The 16731-nt window shown below is 43.5% G+C and overlaps 1 protein-coding gene across 5 annotated transcripts in view; it reads right to left on the reverse strand.

Annotated features, from left to right (window-relative positions):
* Positions 1-768: 768 nt before the first annotated feature.
* Positions 769-16731, reverse strand: part of camta1a (calmodulin binding transcription activator 1a) — a 269614-nt gene continuing 253651 nt past the window's right edge. For 2 of the 5 annotated variants that reach the window (XM_029436629.1, XM_029436625.1), the window contains 13 exons: positions 8661-8830; positions 8273-8469; positions 8088-8166; positions 7627-7975; positions 7028-7503; positions 6153-6331; positions 5279-5522; positions 4316-4387; positions 4087-4107; positions 3760-3959; positions 3524-3598; positions 3075-3105; positions 769-1029 (listed from right to left, as the gene is read on the reverse strand). In XM_029436629.1, the coding sequence (XP_029292489.1) occupies positions 997-1029; positions 3075-3105; positions 3524-3598; positions 3760-3959; positions 4087-4107; positions 4316-4387; positions 5279-5522; positions 6153-6331; positions 7028-7503; positions 7627-7975; positions 8088-8166; positions 8273-8469; positions 8661-8830 (2126 nt within the window). In that variant the 3' untranslated portion in view covers positions 769-996. The remainder of the gene's footprint in view (positions 1030-3074; positions 3106-3523; positions 3599-3759; positions 3960-4086; positions 4108-4315; positions 4388-5278; positions 5523-6152; positions 6332-7027; positions 7504-7626; positions 7976-8087; positions 8167-8272; positions 8470-8660; positions 8831-16731) is intronic. The other 3 variants (XM_029436627.1, XM_029436626.1, XM_029436628.1) reach the window with 3 other exon arrangements.

Below are 16731 nucleotides of genomic sequence, written 5' to 3' on the forward strand. Positions count from 1 at the left end.
AGAAGATGGAAACAAAAGAAAAATCAGAGGATAGGCTGAAAGACTAGACCATAAGCACACAAGCAAAGACTTTTCTTGCCAAGAAGTCATGCATCTTTTCTTGGTAGGATTCAACAACATAGAGTCTGAAGATACAGATCACCAATACATCGGACATGATGGAACAAATACATCGGACAGTATGGAACAAATTCAAGTAATAAAGTGACAATATATACGATAAAGCATAGGTTTTTTTTAAGAAATGGCAAAACAGAAATATTTTATCACCCATTTGCTTCGGCATGGTTAAACCCCCGGACTACATTCATTTGTAGCTCCACCCGTGTGGGTAGACTGGTGGGGTAGAGCACAGTGGGACAGCAGGAGTTGTTGAGCTAAATTGAATATCATATCTTCTACAGCAGTGGGTAGAAGTGGGTGTGTGGGTGACCAATATATTTGGTTTAAAAAAAAAAAAATCCTTCTTCAAATGAATTGATCGGTCACTTAAAAAATTATGAAATACAATTAGAGCCCAGAGTGTTTCTGCGTGGTCTCCCTATCCTCTGAGATCTTCTGCAGCAGCCTTAATGTACGTCTCTTGAGGTCCTCGTGTTTGACAGACCTCCTCAGGCATGTCCTGCGTTCGCTTCCTTCACCGTCCAAAACCTCTTCATATTTCAAAAAAGACAAAGCAATCCATGAAAAAGTGCAAAAAATGCAATGAAGCAAATGTTCTGCACCCCGTCCCACCCCGACCCTTTTAGTTTATAAGAAGTTGCCACTCTCCGAGCAAAATCAAGTCAGTGGAAAGAATAGATATGTGAAAAAATGCTGTCGTACATGTAATAGTAGTTGAACCAGTAACACCGTAGTAGTAATAATAATTGCAGTGCTTGCATTGATGCGTTTTTTTCTTTCATTTCTCTTGTAAAATGTCTCGGGTACAAACAAAAAAGAAAAGAGGAGTCAGGAGAGTGATGTCACATCGCGAGGGGGCTCTTCTGAGGGGTCTCATGTTCCCTGGCCCTTTTCAATTCTTTCACCCTGGAACACAGAGAGAGACAAGTGTCCATGAATACAACGCCCACGGCTGGAGCTTCTAGTGACAAGCTTATGAAGACACACACGGGCCTAACAGTATCACACTGTTCAGCCAGAGCCATCAGAACTATATCAAGTCAGCCCAGATCATCAGGAGCTACGGCTGGCCTGTGAAAGAAAATGTTGGTCAGGGTTGAATTGAACTTGCACTTTGGAATGAACAAAAGAGGATAATTATAGCACAATTACAGAATCATTACCATATTAATCTACTACATTTGGGATAAAATGCTCTTTTGTGTGACACCAGAAATACAATAAATCTTGTCATGAAATGCATTTAATTTTGAGCTTTCCTAACACAATATGGTAATGATGTCATAATGACTATAATTACAATTATTATTCAAGTGATACCTTGGCACCCTGAAACACCTACTCCTGTGATTATATAAAGATTCAAATGTAATGTAGAAACCGTCCTTCTACACTTAGTCAGCAATGAAACGCATGAATCGTAAATTGTTTACGGTCTAAGTCGAGGACACTTCCACATATGAAAGATTAAAAGAGCTAATAAGTTTTTTTACAATCACACCAGTCAAGGTCGAGAAGAATTGCTCCGTTTGTGGAAAAAAACGTATCTTTATAAATGCATTGTCTGGCAGATCACACAAGAATACCACCAGGAGCTGGTGTGGGTTCGTAGAAGAGACACGTGTCTCAAGTGTATGAGCAAAAAGAGGTCAGCCTGTGTGGAGTACACTAACAATTGACTTTAACACATCAAACACCATCATATAATGGATTTAGGCCAACTCTTATTCTTAGCAGGATGTAACTACTGCAACATTTATGTATTGGAGAGAGGCAGACTACTTATGTGTGTGTGTGTGTGTGTGTGTGTGTGTGTGTGTGTGTGTGTGTGCCCTGCATCCTCTAACGCTGAGCTGGAGTACAACCTGGAGGTATGAATCCATTACAGTTCTCTGTTTTAGTCCCAAAGGGTGGAGGAACCTATTGTTTGTTTTTGTTCTGTGACCTACATGCTATCACAGCTTCCTAACCTATATCACAGAATAGCGGACACACTTTCCATAGGAGGTGGTTACATCAACAATCTCCCCTGCTCTAAAAGCACGGTGCCCTATTTGAGGACAGTATACAGCAGATATGGTGAAAACATGAAATATGAATGTGAACAGCGAGGAGGTTAAAGGCTCAAACTTCTTTATACGCGATGATGTTCTAAGTTTCTTCCCATTCAGGTGTATTTTTTGTTGCTGTATGTTTAATATTTATTTGTTTTGATGAACCAGTGGACATAACACATTCAACAGTTTGACCCAGTTTTATTAAATCAAAGTTAGAGGGGTTACGTCCCCCTCTCTGTCTGTCAAGTGGCTAGAAACAGGACACACAGCCAGTCAGACAGACAGACAACTACTTGAGAAACAGCAGGCCCATAGCATGCCTAACGGTAGAGGAGCAAGGCTCATAGGTGTCACCACTTGACATGCAGCAGAATAAAACATGATCGAAAAAAAGCTTCCCGTTTCTCAAACTGGCTATCTGCAATACCCACACAGAAGCTCAAATAAAAACACAAAACAATATGAACAAAAAGGAATTCCCAAGGAGAGAAAGACAGAGATAAAAGAGAGTCAGAGAAGTGCCTGTTAAGTGTTGCAGTGATATTGTCATTCATAAGCATTTTGTTAGTTCGAGATAGGTTCTGCTCTTAATCTGAGCTTCTCAGTCCACCTGTGGCTCCAGTCGGCAGCCTTCATGCAAGCAGGCATCAAGCAACAGTGATGGAGAAGGAGGTAGGGTGGGTGGGTGGAGGGATGGGAGAGAAAGAGCAAAAGAGAGAATGAGAGTGAGGGAAGGAGGGAGAGAATGCAAAGGCCGAGGCCTCAGGAGGAGATAATTGTATTATTAAAGAGTGAGAGTGAGAGACAGAGAGGGAGATAAGAGGGAGGAAGAGGCATACAGAATAAGAGAGAGGGAGAGAGAGGCACGAACTGAGTTGCTGAGGCTGCACTCACCCGCTTGAACAGTCTATGGTCCATCAAGGGGCTTGGCATAAACAGCAAAACAATACCAGACAGCTATTAGCACACAGTAGGCACTGTGAGGGAGGGGGGGCGAGGACAGGTGGGGGCCAAATACAGTGAGGGGGAGGGGTGGAGCTTAGGTAATTGGAGACATTTTCAAACCATCCAATTTGTCCAACAAAAATAAATCAAACACATACCACAGAGTAAAAAGAATAGTTGAGAGATGGACAAGATTATGAAACTAGTGTTAGTTTCTACTGTGTCTTACTAATTAGCTCAATGGGATTTCTTTTTCTTTTTCTTTTAGACCATGAACCAACCTGTACAGTACATCTGAATGTGAAGTTTTATGTTTACCTGTGTAAAGTTGTGTGTGTGTGTGTGTGTGTGTGTGTATAAATGAATATGTATGTGTGTGAGTCAGTGCTGGGGTCTACCTGTGGCGGCAGCGACGTAGGAACCTCATGATCTTCCTGGCAGCCTGATCCTGCCTCTTTGTGAGCAGACTACCTCTGTGAAACACCAGAGAGAGAGAGAGTATAGTGTTGAAAACTGCCATCTCTGTTAATAGGAATTTCATATTCATCTGTTCATAGTCTCTAAAAAGCCCTTCTGTAAATGACAGAGTGGTTCCTTCATTATGCTGCTGTATTTGCCTGCTTTATGTGTCTACCTCAGTTTGTGCTGCACCAGGGCAGCAGCAGCCCCCCGGTGGTGGGGCTTCAGCCTGCCAAACTCCTTATAGCTGCGGTAGTATTGCTGAATGAGCACAGCAGCCCTCCTGCTCTGCTGGAACTTCTTCTGTTCGTGGTAGCTGCGGAATTTACTCTGGATAAGGATGGCGGCCTGCGTCATCTTCTTATAAAGTGCATACTGCCAACGAGAACAAAAACAATATGTCAGTGTGTCAATACTGCAATAGTGCTATGGGGTTGACACTGTAGTGGGAGAACACTAGTTTGGCAATGCATTCAGCTGCTTGTAGTGAAAAAAAAGTTACCTTCAAGGCTATCCATGTTAGCTTGCAAACAGAAAAAGGGAAATATTGTGAATGATGCACTAACATACTCTATTCTCAAAAAACTCTATTCTTTAAAAAATGTTGATTTAAATATATTTCAGAGCATTTCGATATCTGCCTCCTAAAGACTATGATATACACTAATTACATTGGAACCTGTAAACAAAAGCACTCGTCAGGAACACGTCAATGCGTCTGTGGCGCCTACCTGTTTGTATTTCTTGTAACAACGTTGAATAACAGCCGCAGCTACTTCCTGTTGTTCTCGGAGCGGCCGCCCCTGTTGGAGAGTAGAGTGGGATAGGTCAGAGGTCACAGTTGAACCTGCATTTTGCCACAAAAGATATTGGTGGCTCTGTCAAGTCTCCCTTAGGCAAGTGAATGCCACCGTGGCACCGAGTCCACCCCTGGTGAACTGGCCCCCCCCATGTGAGCAGTGGGGAGGAGGAGGTGAACGGTTGAGCGACACAGAGCCAAAGGTCCACCTCAGCATCAGCTGCTAGACAGGCATAACAGATGACTGCAAACGACAGCGGACAGTTTGTCATATGGAAAACTCATTAAAAGTAGCTGGGGGGTGGTTAGCGAGTTGAGGAATGGGATCGGGCAGGGAGAGAGGACTGGTGTGTGGAGAGCTAGTTAAAAACAGGCAGTAGCAGGCTCCATACATCTAATTGAGAGAGAGAAACAGAGAGAGAGAGAGAGAGAGAGAGAGAGAGAGAGAGAGAGGAAAAGAACATAAGCTTAATTGTGTCTAATTGGTGCGGGGGTACGGGGGACAGTGCAGTCGTTCCTCTAAGCAAGGCCATGCTCTGCTCAAGGCACCTTCCCATGCTGAAACCACAGGGACATACTTGGATATATCTCTGTTGATGTTGTAATGTGTATATGAGCAGAGGAACAGAGAATGAGACAGAGGTAGAGATAGAAAAATGTCAATAATATTAAGCAAACAGTATATTTGAAAAAAGATACTAATAAACCGGATCACAACACTGAACTTTACTGCAGAAATCCCAGCTGCATAGCTTGGACACCAAATAAAAACCCTTCAACATCTCTCCAAACGCCAAAAACAAAACCATCTAATAATACCAGTCCTAACAGTACAGCCCTGTCACTGCGGGCTGCTGTACACACAGCATATGGCACCTGAGCGCCGGGCCTGTACCTTGTACTTGCGGAAGGCAGTTTGGACTAGGCGGGCGGCCTCATACAGCTCTCTCTGCTCTGGATCTGACAGAGTCAGCTGGGCCAGGTCTCGCTCCACCTTGCTGTTGGAGGCGTTGATGAACTCACTCCAGTCAGCTGGTGATGGGAGTGCAGGCCTCTCTAGGGGCCCCTCTCTCAGGGGAGACCCCCCAGGACTGAGGCTGGGGTTGGACGATGGGGTCAGGGGTTCATTATACAGAGATCTACGGAGAGAAGATGACAGAAATGTTTTATTTATTTCAGACCAGGTGTTGAGTATTCAAGCGTACACTTCACCAGTCTTTTCTATATCTCTAGAGTAATGGGTGTACATTAGGAAAAGTTACAACACAACTTTTTTAACTCCATGCCGCACAAATCAATTCAACATCTGATAAAGTTTTATTTCTTTGACTGCCTGCAAACTCGGCAAAAAACTGTGATGGGCGTAAGTTAAACTTCCAAAAACTGCCCCAGTTAATAAGCAATCCTGGGCCACTGCCCCCTTGTCTTTCTCTCAAATGAAACAGCCAGACATCCCATTGGTTAAAACGATTCATTGTGGCATTATGTTTAATATAAACAATCTATTTCAACAGAACATACTGTACACCAAAGTTCAGTTTCACTCTGACTTGGAATTGGCAATGTAATGTGCAGCATATCTAAAATCTTTCTTCACAGAGTTCTTTTTTTAATGTCCACCAATTTTACTCAACCTTTTTGGACAATACCAACATATAACAAAGCATAGAAAAAGGGATGAATGCAGCGGGGAGGACACACATACTGTACACACACCCACATACTGCAATATGCATATCTGTAATTCTCTGCACCACGGTGCTCCTTACCGTAGGTGTATGATGCTCGGCAGCTGTTCGACATCTCCAAGGTAGTTGGCCAGCCAGTTCATGGTGTTGGTGACCCCTGACGTGTCTAAGGGCACAGAGTCCGCTGCGGTGAAGTTCTCCCTTTTGATTCTCTCCGGCGTTGCTTCAATGATGTGCTCTGCCAGAGTCATCATATTTGCCTGTTTTGTTGGGATAAACAAAGATGACTGAGGACCCACTTTGTCAATTTGGTGACTTTACATAATCTAGACATGCAGGTTTAATTGTTTGGCTGTGTGACAAAGATGTTGGATTTAATACAAATGGAGTAGACCAAAGATGAGAGTGACTGTTAAAAAACTGTGCTGCTAAAATTCCTAATCCAGCACTTCATCTGTTGGAGGAGTAGTAAGACTGAGATGGATGGCTGGAAGAATCCCTTGGCTATGGAAGTGGATCAATAGAGAGTTTATTATGCAGTGATGGTCATCGACAGAGTGCCATGTTGGCTTGGTGCATTCCGCCTACCCATTGCAGAAGGCGGACATAAAAGAGGTGGCATGGTGCAGTTATGTCCAATTCAAATCTCATCTTGCATTGCTTTCCTCAATGGTGACAGTGTGAGTTATAAAATGCCTCTTTCCAAAGTGTTGCCCCGAAAATATCCATACTGCAGCCTCCCTCTGATACTGTATATGTAATGTAAGAGCTATACGTATATACTGTATGTGTAGATATGTAAGGATCCTTCTGTTAAAACTGTTTTTCTTCCCCATGCATCAGGTTTGGTTTTATCTGCTGCATAATGATTTCGTACCATATTATTTTGAACCCTTCATCTGTGGCTGTACGAGTGCCAAGTTTTACACATTTAGCTGACAGTTGTTTATTCTCACCTGCAGGTCATCCATCTGTGTGAGACAGTCCTGGTTCTCCAGATCTTCCCGATAGGATAATAGTTCTGCATCAGCCATTTCTCTGTCAGCCATCACCAGCATGCCTAGTTGTTCCCGCTGACGCAACCGGTTGACCAGTTTCTCCTTCCCCAGGCTGCTGCTTCCACTGACCCCCAACGCCTTCCTCCCCATGCCGCTGCTGGAGAAACTCTCTCTGGATGTCCATCTGGTTGTCCCTGTGCTGCCTCCTGTAGACAGGCCCTTGTCTGAGCTCAGGCCCTCTGAGGACAGGCTCTTCGGGCTAGAGGACAGCTTGTGGAGCTGTTGCTGCTCCAGGCTCAGAGGAACAGACATGGCCTTGTCAGGCCGAGTCTGAAACAGCTCTGGGTTGGGTTTATGTTTTTTAGCTAGCGGGAGGTCTCTCTGGCCCTCACTGCTGTAGTAGTTGGAGGGCTCTGACCTTGGCCTTCGCAAGTCTGCAAAAAAAACACAACATGTAACAATTAGCTGCATAATACACTGACAAAGATGACTTAAGTGAGGCATCAGATTAACTTGTGTACAGTAAAGAACAGAGGCACAAAGAGAACTGCACTGGCCTGGATTGAGGCTTGTGGTGCAGGATGTGGTTGTCGTGGTGGCAGGACACCCTTTCTTGCCGCTGGGTGGCACTCCACTGTTGTTCGCCCAGCTGACCATCCAGCTGTCTGTTGTGGGAGTGTCGGGGGCTGGGGAGAAAGACATTCGAGTTGCAGGTGGTAGAGCGGCTGGTTGCTGCTGCTCTTCCCTTTGTAGCTGCTCCAGACATTCAGCCAATTTGGTATGGCCACGAGATCGGGCAATGGAGAGGGGTAAGCGACCCAGAGAATCTGGGATAGCCAGGGCACGTCTGTCCCATTTATACAGGACAACTGCTGCCTCCAGGTGACCCAGTGCACATGCCCACATCTGTATGGAAAACAGACAAATAAGAAAAAGTAGCAAAAGGAAACAGAGTTAATGGGTTTCATTACACCGGGCTGTTAAACGAAAAGCATCACACAAACTTCAGGTCTCTTACCAGAGGAGTGCAGGAGAAGTGATCTACATTGAGAGGGTCCACTTCTAACTCCAAATCAATACTATCAGCATGTTTGGTGCTGGACAGAAGAGAGAAAACAATTAGTAATAACTGACACTGCTATTTAGTGTGGTGCACACCAATTACAAATCAAAGCCCCATTATGTAAAGTATTTTGTTCTCACCGCCACTTGATGAGTGTCTGGATGAGGGTGGCATAGCCCTGGCCTGCAGCCAGGTGAAGGAGTGTCATGCCTCTGAAGGTCTTGGAGTGGATTAAATGTTTGGACTTGGCCCAGCAAGCTCTGCTCATCATTTTCTCACAAACCACCACGACACGACTCTCAAATGAGCTGCTGGCCTGCGTCTGACCAGATAAACACTTACATACACAAAAGAACAATTGGTTATTATATATATGTCTTAACAACAACAACAACAACAACAACAATTACATTACTTTTGTAAATCAATAATGACAAAACTCAACTGCTGTGTACTGTAACATCTTTACGCACATCTTTACAAACGTCTTTATGCACAACATATGAGTTGCGTGATGTAGCTTTTTACCTGCGACTGGGTGTTGTTGCCTCCACCTCCTCCTCCTCCTCCCCCTCCCCCTGTTCCTCCCCCAGCTCCGCCACTCCCTGCACTGCTCGACTGCTGGTGGCTGGCCATCTCTGCCATCCTCCTCTCCATCTGCTCCAAGCGCTCCAGGATAGACATTCTGAACTGGTTATCTAGGCAAACAGTGGGACAGAGAAGAAGAACACGTCAGCACACAAGTAGCATCCAGTGTGCAAAAAAAAAAAATGGCTGTCTTTGCTATTAGCAGCACAAACAACCCTGTGTTCTGACAAGACAAATGATCACACAGTATGCACCACAAGCTGCACCAAATATGTTGCTCTGAGCAGCATTAAGACTGTCGCAGTGACTTGGGGCTTAACATCACGAGGCATACAATCAACCATTAAAGAACAAATGCATTAGCCTATTTCTGAGATACTGCAAAGCTGATAGCAAGCTGGTATCCTACTTTCAGCTGTCACATAAAAAACCCTTATAATCATTATTAATCTCCCCAGAGTGAGTGAAAACAATAGCATCAATCATTAACTTCATCAAAAACATTGGCTTTACTAAAATAACCTTTTAAGCCTATCAATCATCTGCTAATGGCTGCCATCACTAAACTCTTGCCGCCATCTCTTCCGCACCACTCAAACGCAGCCCCAGCACACTAATACAGGTTGAATGATTGGCCAATGAGTGGGGGCATGTTAAATGTGTCCACCCTTTCACAAAGGGCTTCTGACATGCTCTGGAGGGAGTGTACAGCTGAAGGCCCCTCTCCAGCTGATTAAGTATAGCCTAATTTGGCCAAGGAGTCCCAGCCCCCCCCCCCCCCGTTCCATGAGCCTGTATGGTAGGAGGACTAAGAAGCTGACAGTACAGAATCAATCTCAACTTGCACCTATCCAGACTCCTTAAAAACCCAGCCTTTGAGTCAAGGCCTCAAGATGGATGGAGGTGTATAAAACTTCAGAGTGTTTACATGCTGCTTAGGAAGTAACTACTGCTTTGTGCCCTCCGTCAGTCAGTGTAGTTGTGCGGGTTGTCTCTGCTCAGGTTTACAGCCTTGCCAGAAATATAGAACACGCTGCATAATTCAATGCCTAAGTGAGGAGAGGTGCAGAGGACTGTGACATTACTGGGCAGACACAAAATGCACCTGTAATGCAAAAAAAAAAAAACCTGTAGCGATCCGTTTGTGTAAGATTACAAGACACAAAGGTTCACTGAGACATTTGGGGAAACCCTTACCTACACACAAACAAACAACAAACATTTGTGTATGCATGCACCCACCCACACACACACACACACACACACACACACACACACACACACACACACACACACACACACAGTATGCTGTGTACAGACAGTGGAATGGGATGGGCACAGGGAGCCCACTGCAGCAGGGAGTATAGAAGACTGCATTAGCATTCCCCATTTAGCCACTATGAGGCCGTTTCTGTGGCAACCTGCTGCCGAGCGGTAACTAGGCGACAGGAACATGGCTGTGTGTGTATGGTCTGCCTGCGTGCTATTGGCTTATTGATGAAGGGGAGGGGAAGGACTCAGTACTCCAGCAAAATAAAATGGAGAGAGAAAGGCATACAATGAAAATGAGTCTGTAAATCTTGTTTGCTGTGCTTTTGTGTACTTGGCCTACTCTCTCTTCTCAGTGTTCACGCCGTAGGTAGGGACCTAATGAGTCTAAGTCGGGAGCCTTCACAGCACGACCTGGTGACATTTGCGCTTTACGGTATCTTGGCAGTCACGGCTCACGACTCCATGGGGAGCTAATGTCACAGTCAGACCTCCTATAAGCCACTGTAAAAGAGGTCAAGTAACTGCTATCATTGGACAGAAAAACATAATGTCACTGGCTGGAAAATGTGTGCTCTCAGTGACAACATGCTGCACTGTGAATAATGCACGTGGAGGACAAGACTCAGGTCCTCTGCTTTCGAAGCCCGTGTGTGCTGTAGACTATCTACGTGAGCTTGCTGTTAGATCAGCCGATCACTCTCTTGTCAAGCAGGAAAATGCTCAGAGCGTGTGCGGTGCTTCTCACTATGTGGGATCCTTCTTCACCTTTCCACATGGTGACTTGTGGAAACAGTTGAGGTGAAGATTTGAGAGCTTGTTCAAGACTGAGTGCTCGTGTCAGGACGAGAGTCAGAAGGTTGAGATAGGTCACAGCACTTCAACCTGACTTGGTACAAGGCTATGCTCTCCCTCTCCCTTCGGCTGACATGGGGGGAGATACGTAGAAGGAGAGATGGAAAGAGAGAGAGAGGGAGAGAGAGAGAGGGAGAGAGAGAGGGAGAGAGAGAGGGAGAGAGAGAGAGGAGAGAGAGAGAGAGAGAGAGAGAGAGAGAGAGAGAGAGAGAGAGAGAGAGAGAGAGAGAGAGAGAGAGAGAGAGAGAGGATAGTTAGCAGTAGGCTGACATGTCTTTGTTCAGACCCAGTGCTGCAGTGTGCTGCAGTGCAGATGATGTCATCTCCACCTGCTGCCTGCTGCTCCAAATGCGATGCACGTCCACTGCAGAGGGAGGATGGGGGTAGAGACGAGTGGGAGGGAAGAGGGAGGAGACATGGAAGGTGAGCAGCCACACAGAACTGTAACAACACTGTGACGCCGTTAACGCCCTCCCACTCTCCGGTTTACTCCCTTGTGACGGTGTGTGGCAGCAGACTTGGTCACTCTCACACATTTAGGGCAGACATGCTATTTTAAAAAGCAGTTGGGTGCAAACACGAAGCAGACCAGACCTCATGGTATTGACAACACTTGAAGGAAAGCTGCTTAGTCAGGCGAGATGTAAACTTACAGCTGTCATGACACAAATATGCCTTGCAAAGCAAAGCAAAGTTTCTGCAAATGAGTCCAGTTCAGTCGCTTGCGGAGATTTATTCTACATCTTTCCTTTTGGTCATGTATTCTCCTGCTGGACTTGGACCTTTGCTAACTTTCCGCATCCAAATTGTATATGAAACATACAAAAGGAGAGAGAACATGTAACAATTCATATTCCTAAATCAAAAACTACACTGATTCCATGCTCCATCAATTCTCTCACACTTTTATCTACCTGAACTCATATCTGTTGTGGGTTATACTGTGCATTGTTCAATTTATACAACTCAAAGACCTTTAACAAATATTAAATAAACATAATAAGTCATTACTTTTGACTAAGCAAATGTATACTGATCAAAAAGGTGTACACCTGTCCTTTTTACATTCTTTTGTATAATTCTCATTCAATCTATACACTGAAAATGTTACTTTAATGAGAAGAGAATACGTTTTTGTACAGTCTGTTACATAACTATTACAGTGAATGTGCTGCTGAATGATGACCTTACTTGTGTCCCCTTAGAAGTGAGAGGAAAACTCTCAACTCCACACTTCGGCTCTTTTAATAGTGTGACAGTTGGCTTGGCTAAAAAGGGAACATTATTTCATATCTAGAAATGTGAAAAGACACCCATGTAATACTCTGTGACAAGAGGTCTTGAGCTTTCATGACCAATAACCCAAATGAGTAATTTTGTCGCTTGCCTTGGGACCGACGCTTATTAGAATAAATGACTAGTGTTGTCATCATGGACCCACCAGACCCTGCCCCGTGACCTGGTCCCGTCATACCCATTAAGAAGCTGGGCTCCATGGAGAAGTCACATGTCTAGAAGGCGGTTCTGTATAAAATCCATAGCATAAATGTACTTTTCTGCATGATGTAACTGGAGCCTGATCTCTGGCTCTGCTGTTGTTTCTCATCAGCTTCTCTCAAAGGACACTCATGTCCTCTGAAAGAAGCAGCCCGTGCATTAGGTTGTAACCCACACAACGTCACAGCCTTGCCCCATGTGATTCGTCTCATCTCTGGGACATGACAGCTCCTCATGAGACATGCTGATATATCGACGGATAGGGGAAAGGAAGGACAGTGCTGTTTATTGTGGAGCACAGTGGGAGTGAGAAAAGGCGGAAGGGGGAAAGAAGACAGCAGGAGAGGTTACAGGTAAAGAAAGGACAAGGGTGAAGTGAGATGAGAAGACAGGAGTAGGGATATTTATATAGTGAACTTCTGATAGAGTGTGGGAGGACATCTTTAATCCTCACTTTTAAACCTCTGCTTGTGTTCATGCCAATCAAGTTCAGTGCTGGACCTCATTATAGCTCTGCAGCCAGTCAACTTCTCACATGTAACCCAGCAGAAAGACCGGAGGCTAACCTCCCTCCGGGTCTCTGTGTGAGCTGACTGACAGGGTCTGGTATTTGGGACCGTGCAGGGGAAGGGGTCAGACCATCTGGCAGCAGCCCTCGCAGCTGGAACACATGGCTGTCTGTTGTTCAAAGGCTGACTTTACTTTCACATTGTGTAACGATTTGGAGATTGTGTTTTCCATCTATTTTGTCTTTCGCTTCCAAGTTGTAGAAAGAATAATATTGTATATGTGACAGAGACATCTTTCTGTAGGTATGGCATCAAATCAATTTGAGGACGCTATCTATCCATCCATCTGCTATATGGCTTATCCTGGGTGGGTGGGGGGGGGGAGGCAGGATGCACCCTGGACAGGTCGTCAATTCATCCATCCAATCCAGGCTAACGCACATAAACTGACACATTCATTCACATCCGACATTATTTTTTTGTTTCCAATTTACTGTTATGAAGCGTGATCACCTGGAGGAACATGCAGACTCCACAAAGAAACAAGAGTGTTTGCGGATTTCTCTCTGTTGTGATGTTTTATTTGCCCTCCCTCAAGCCAAAATCAGTTGTCATTGGGCAAATGTTTGTACAGCTTTTACTGGTCTTGCGTACAACAATGTACAACCTGTACACAACGCACAAGGTGATTTCCTTTGACGTTAATATTTTGATTTCACGTCTAAAAAACTACAAGTTAAGCCAGTAAGATGCCTGGATCTCTGGAATTGTTCTCTTGCATGTGTTTTACCAAATTACAACAGGTGGAAAAAACTTGCAATATTCTGAGGCAGTATGTCCTGTCAGACAATCCTGTCTCACCACTGTTTCCACAGAGAATTTATTCTCAACCACGTACAGTAGTTTAATGACCGCAAACAAAGGTCACAATGCTTGAATGATACTTTTCTGTTCTGCCATAAAGGTGAAGCAGCTCTTAACCTACTGGCATTTATCCAAATATATAGGTCAATATAAGTAGAGTCTGAACGCTGAATAGATACATTGTGTCATATTGAAGGTAAAATGCCAAGAGTGCATACCATGGGGATTTACTGTCAACCACTATCACACTAATGGAGTAACACAGTATTGGCGTTTTGTCTTGGAAAGCAGGTTTGGTAGTTTGATGTTTTTGACAATACAGTAACAAGCACATATCATTAGCTTGCTATTTGCATAAACAACTACATATTGCTCGACACATGAGCTGCAGGCAGGATTGCAAATGAGAGATGAGTGGAGAAATAATTTCAAAGATGAATCAATATGATATAAAACACCACAGGGACAGGACGTCTCCAAAGCTTTCCATTAATAGTAAGACAACACAGTTAGGCTAAATGCATTCACAGGATTCTCAGCTTGTACTAAATCTTTCTCAACATTGTACTGGAAATGATATTTCTAAATGTTGTTACATACTATAATCCTATCTTTGGTACTGTATATTGTCCTTTTACAAGAATTGTAATTTACAAGTGAGGAGAGACAGCAGAGTGGACAGAGATAGAGACCTGAGACTTGAATGTGATGATGTTTGCTTGGTTTGAGAGCATTTATATTAACCCCTCTATTCTAATTTGGTTTTATGACAACTCAGAGGGATGCAACTGCACAGCATGAACCTGGATTTAATAAGCACATTAGCAGACTGGCACACTGAAGAGAAAAATAAACTCACAACATAACATAAAAGAAGCAATTTCCTTAGAGTATAGTTATTAATATACCGTACAATTAGCTAAGAATACAGAACAAGAAATTATCCCTTTGTACTATATGAGCAGACTGAACAATGCATATTTCAAATCACGGCATAGACAAGAGTGTGATGGATAATATAATGTAAACTAATGCAAACCACAAACTATAGCTTTAAAACTTCTCAAAGGCTTTACTTGACATCTATATGACAGTCCCACCACAAACTACACGTGATGCTATAAGCTTCATGAAGGTAGAATTTAATGCACTATGAACAGATGAACTATTATGCGTGTATGTCTACCCATTATATATCAGACTTAAATGGATGGTTGAACTATAAGGTTAGATAAATAAAATAGCATCTCTGTAAGAAAAAAGTATAGCACGATAGGAGTGCACAATAGAAGTTGTGCGCTCTACAAATGACTGTTTGTCTTTAAACGTACCTATCTCTTTAAAACCTCTTGTCTGGGGTTATCCACCACCTTATGGTGTAAGCATTCCCACGTCACGCCTGCTGTTACTAGTACTACTACTATTGTTTCTGTTATCACTACTACAGCTATAGTAACGCAGTTCCTAAAATGACATGAACTAATTATATTCCTGTTCTTTTTTAAATTTTATTAGCTAGTCAGGCTTTAATGTCATAATGGTCATATATACTCATATACATCCATGCACCTAGATGTATCCACACACATATTGTACTTGCATCTATGCATGCATATATACACACACACACACAAAGTGTTCATTGGGTTATTTTATTCGGGGATATGGGAAAAAACTACTGCTTAAGTGGTATTATGAATATTAATATTGCTACTCAGTGCTTCTGCAACAAGCACACGATCTATCAGAGGTACTGCTAACACCACTAGTACAACTAATCAATAGTTTTGTACAGTTAAACCAAGATACAAACTGGTTCTACTGCTGACAATAATAATAAGTCAATTTTACAAAAAAGCACTGTAGTCATTCATACAACTTCTTCAAGACAAATGCTGCAAGACTTTGTAACTTTGGTCTGTTGTATTGTGTCTTGCACGGTTCGTTTAAGAGGCTACAATATGGGAAATGCATCTTGTTCCATGCATTGGATATAGGAAAACTCAAAACTTCACAGAGGAGCAACAGGTAGATACATGTATATCTGCAATGCTCTCACTTTAAATAGCAAAGGAAAGCGCTCAACCAGAGCGAAGTTTGAAGACTAAACGGCGTTAAAGAGAAGTCGCTGTTCACAGATCTGTGGTGCTGAAACGCTCAGCAGCAGCGATCACGATGGACTACTGAAGCAACGTGTAGTTTTGATTTCGCCCTATTTTCACTGTTTAATTAGTCCATGCTGTTGATAATATCAGCCTTGAATGCAATATGAACTATGAAACAACAGCATAAGTAGATTTCAGCGACGACTCAGAGCAGCACTCAGGGATGCGACAACCCCTCTAATGCGCTAGACCACACTTTCAACAACACGTGAAACAGCACTCGCAGCTGGCAATTTAAGGACACCAGCCTGAGACACAGCGAGCATATAGTTCAACAGACAAACAGACTGAACACTAAAACTGTCTACAAAGAGTCATGAATCCGTGAAATGTAAGAGGCAGGTGTTGCCAAAAGTACTAGACTTGGAAAACAGGCGCTCGAAACCTAGAAGTAAAACTTCCTTTGCCATTCAAAATGCCAGGAAAGCAAATAATGTTTTTTCGTGTGTCTCTGACAGCGTCTTGAGGAGTCTTTAATATGCCAAAGCCCTAGTCGTGAGTCAGGAGTTGGCTACTATCAACGTCAACTCTCCGGTGCTCTGCAATGAGGCAGAGTCACATGAAACACTTGAAGAAAGCGTGTGTCTGAAATAGAGCATTTCTTAAAAACTCGGCTACAGCACAGACACATGGACTAAATTAACGCACAATAACTAAGCATGTTCGAAGAAACGTGTAACTTCAACTTCTTCTGGCGTACAAGAGAAAAGGCACAGGCATATGAAAACAGCCCGAACACAACACAAACACAACACAGCACAGCACTACAGCCATAGGTTGAACTTAACACTTCTAACCTTCTATCTTATTTTCCATTGGTAGAGTCCACCTCAATGCCAAAAATACTGCCTC

Source organism: Cottoperca gobio, chromosome 7 (assembly GCF_900634415.1).
Source record: "Cottoperca gobio chromosome 7, fCotGob3.1, whole genome shotgun sequence".
Taxonomy (NCBI): Eukaryota; Metazoa; Chordata; class Actinopteri; order Perciformes; family Bovichtidae; genus Cottoperca; species Cottoperca gobio.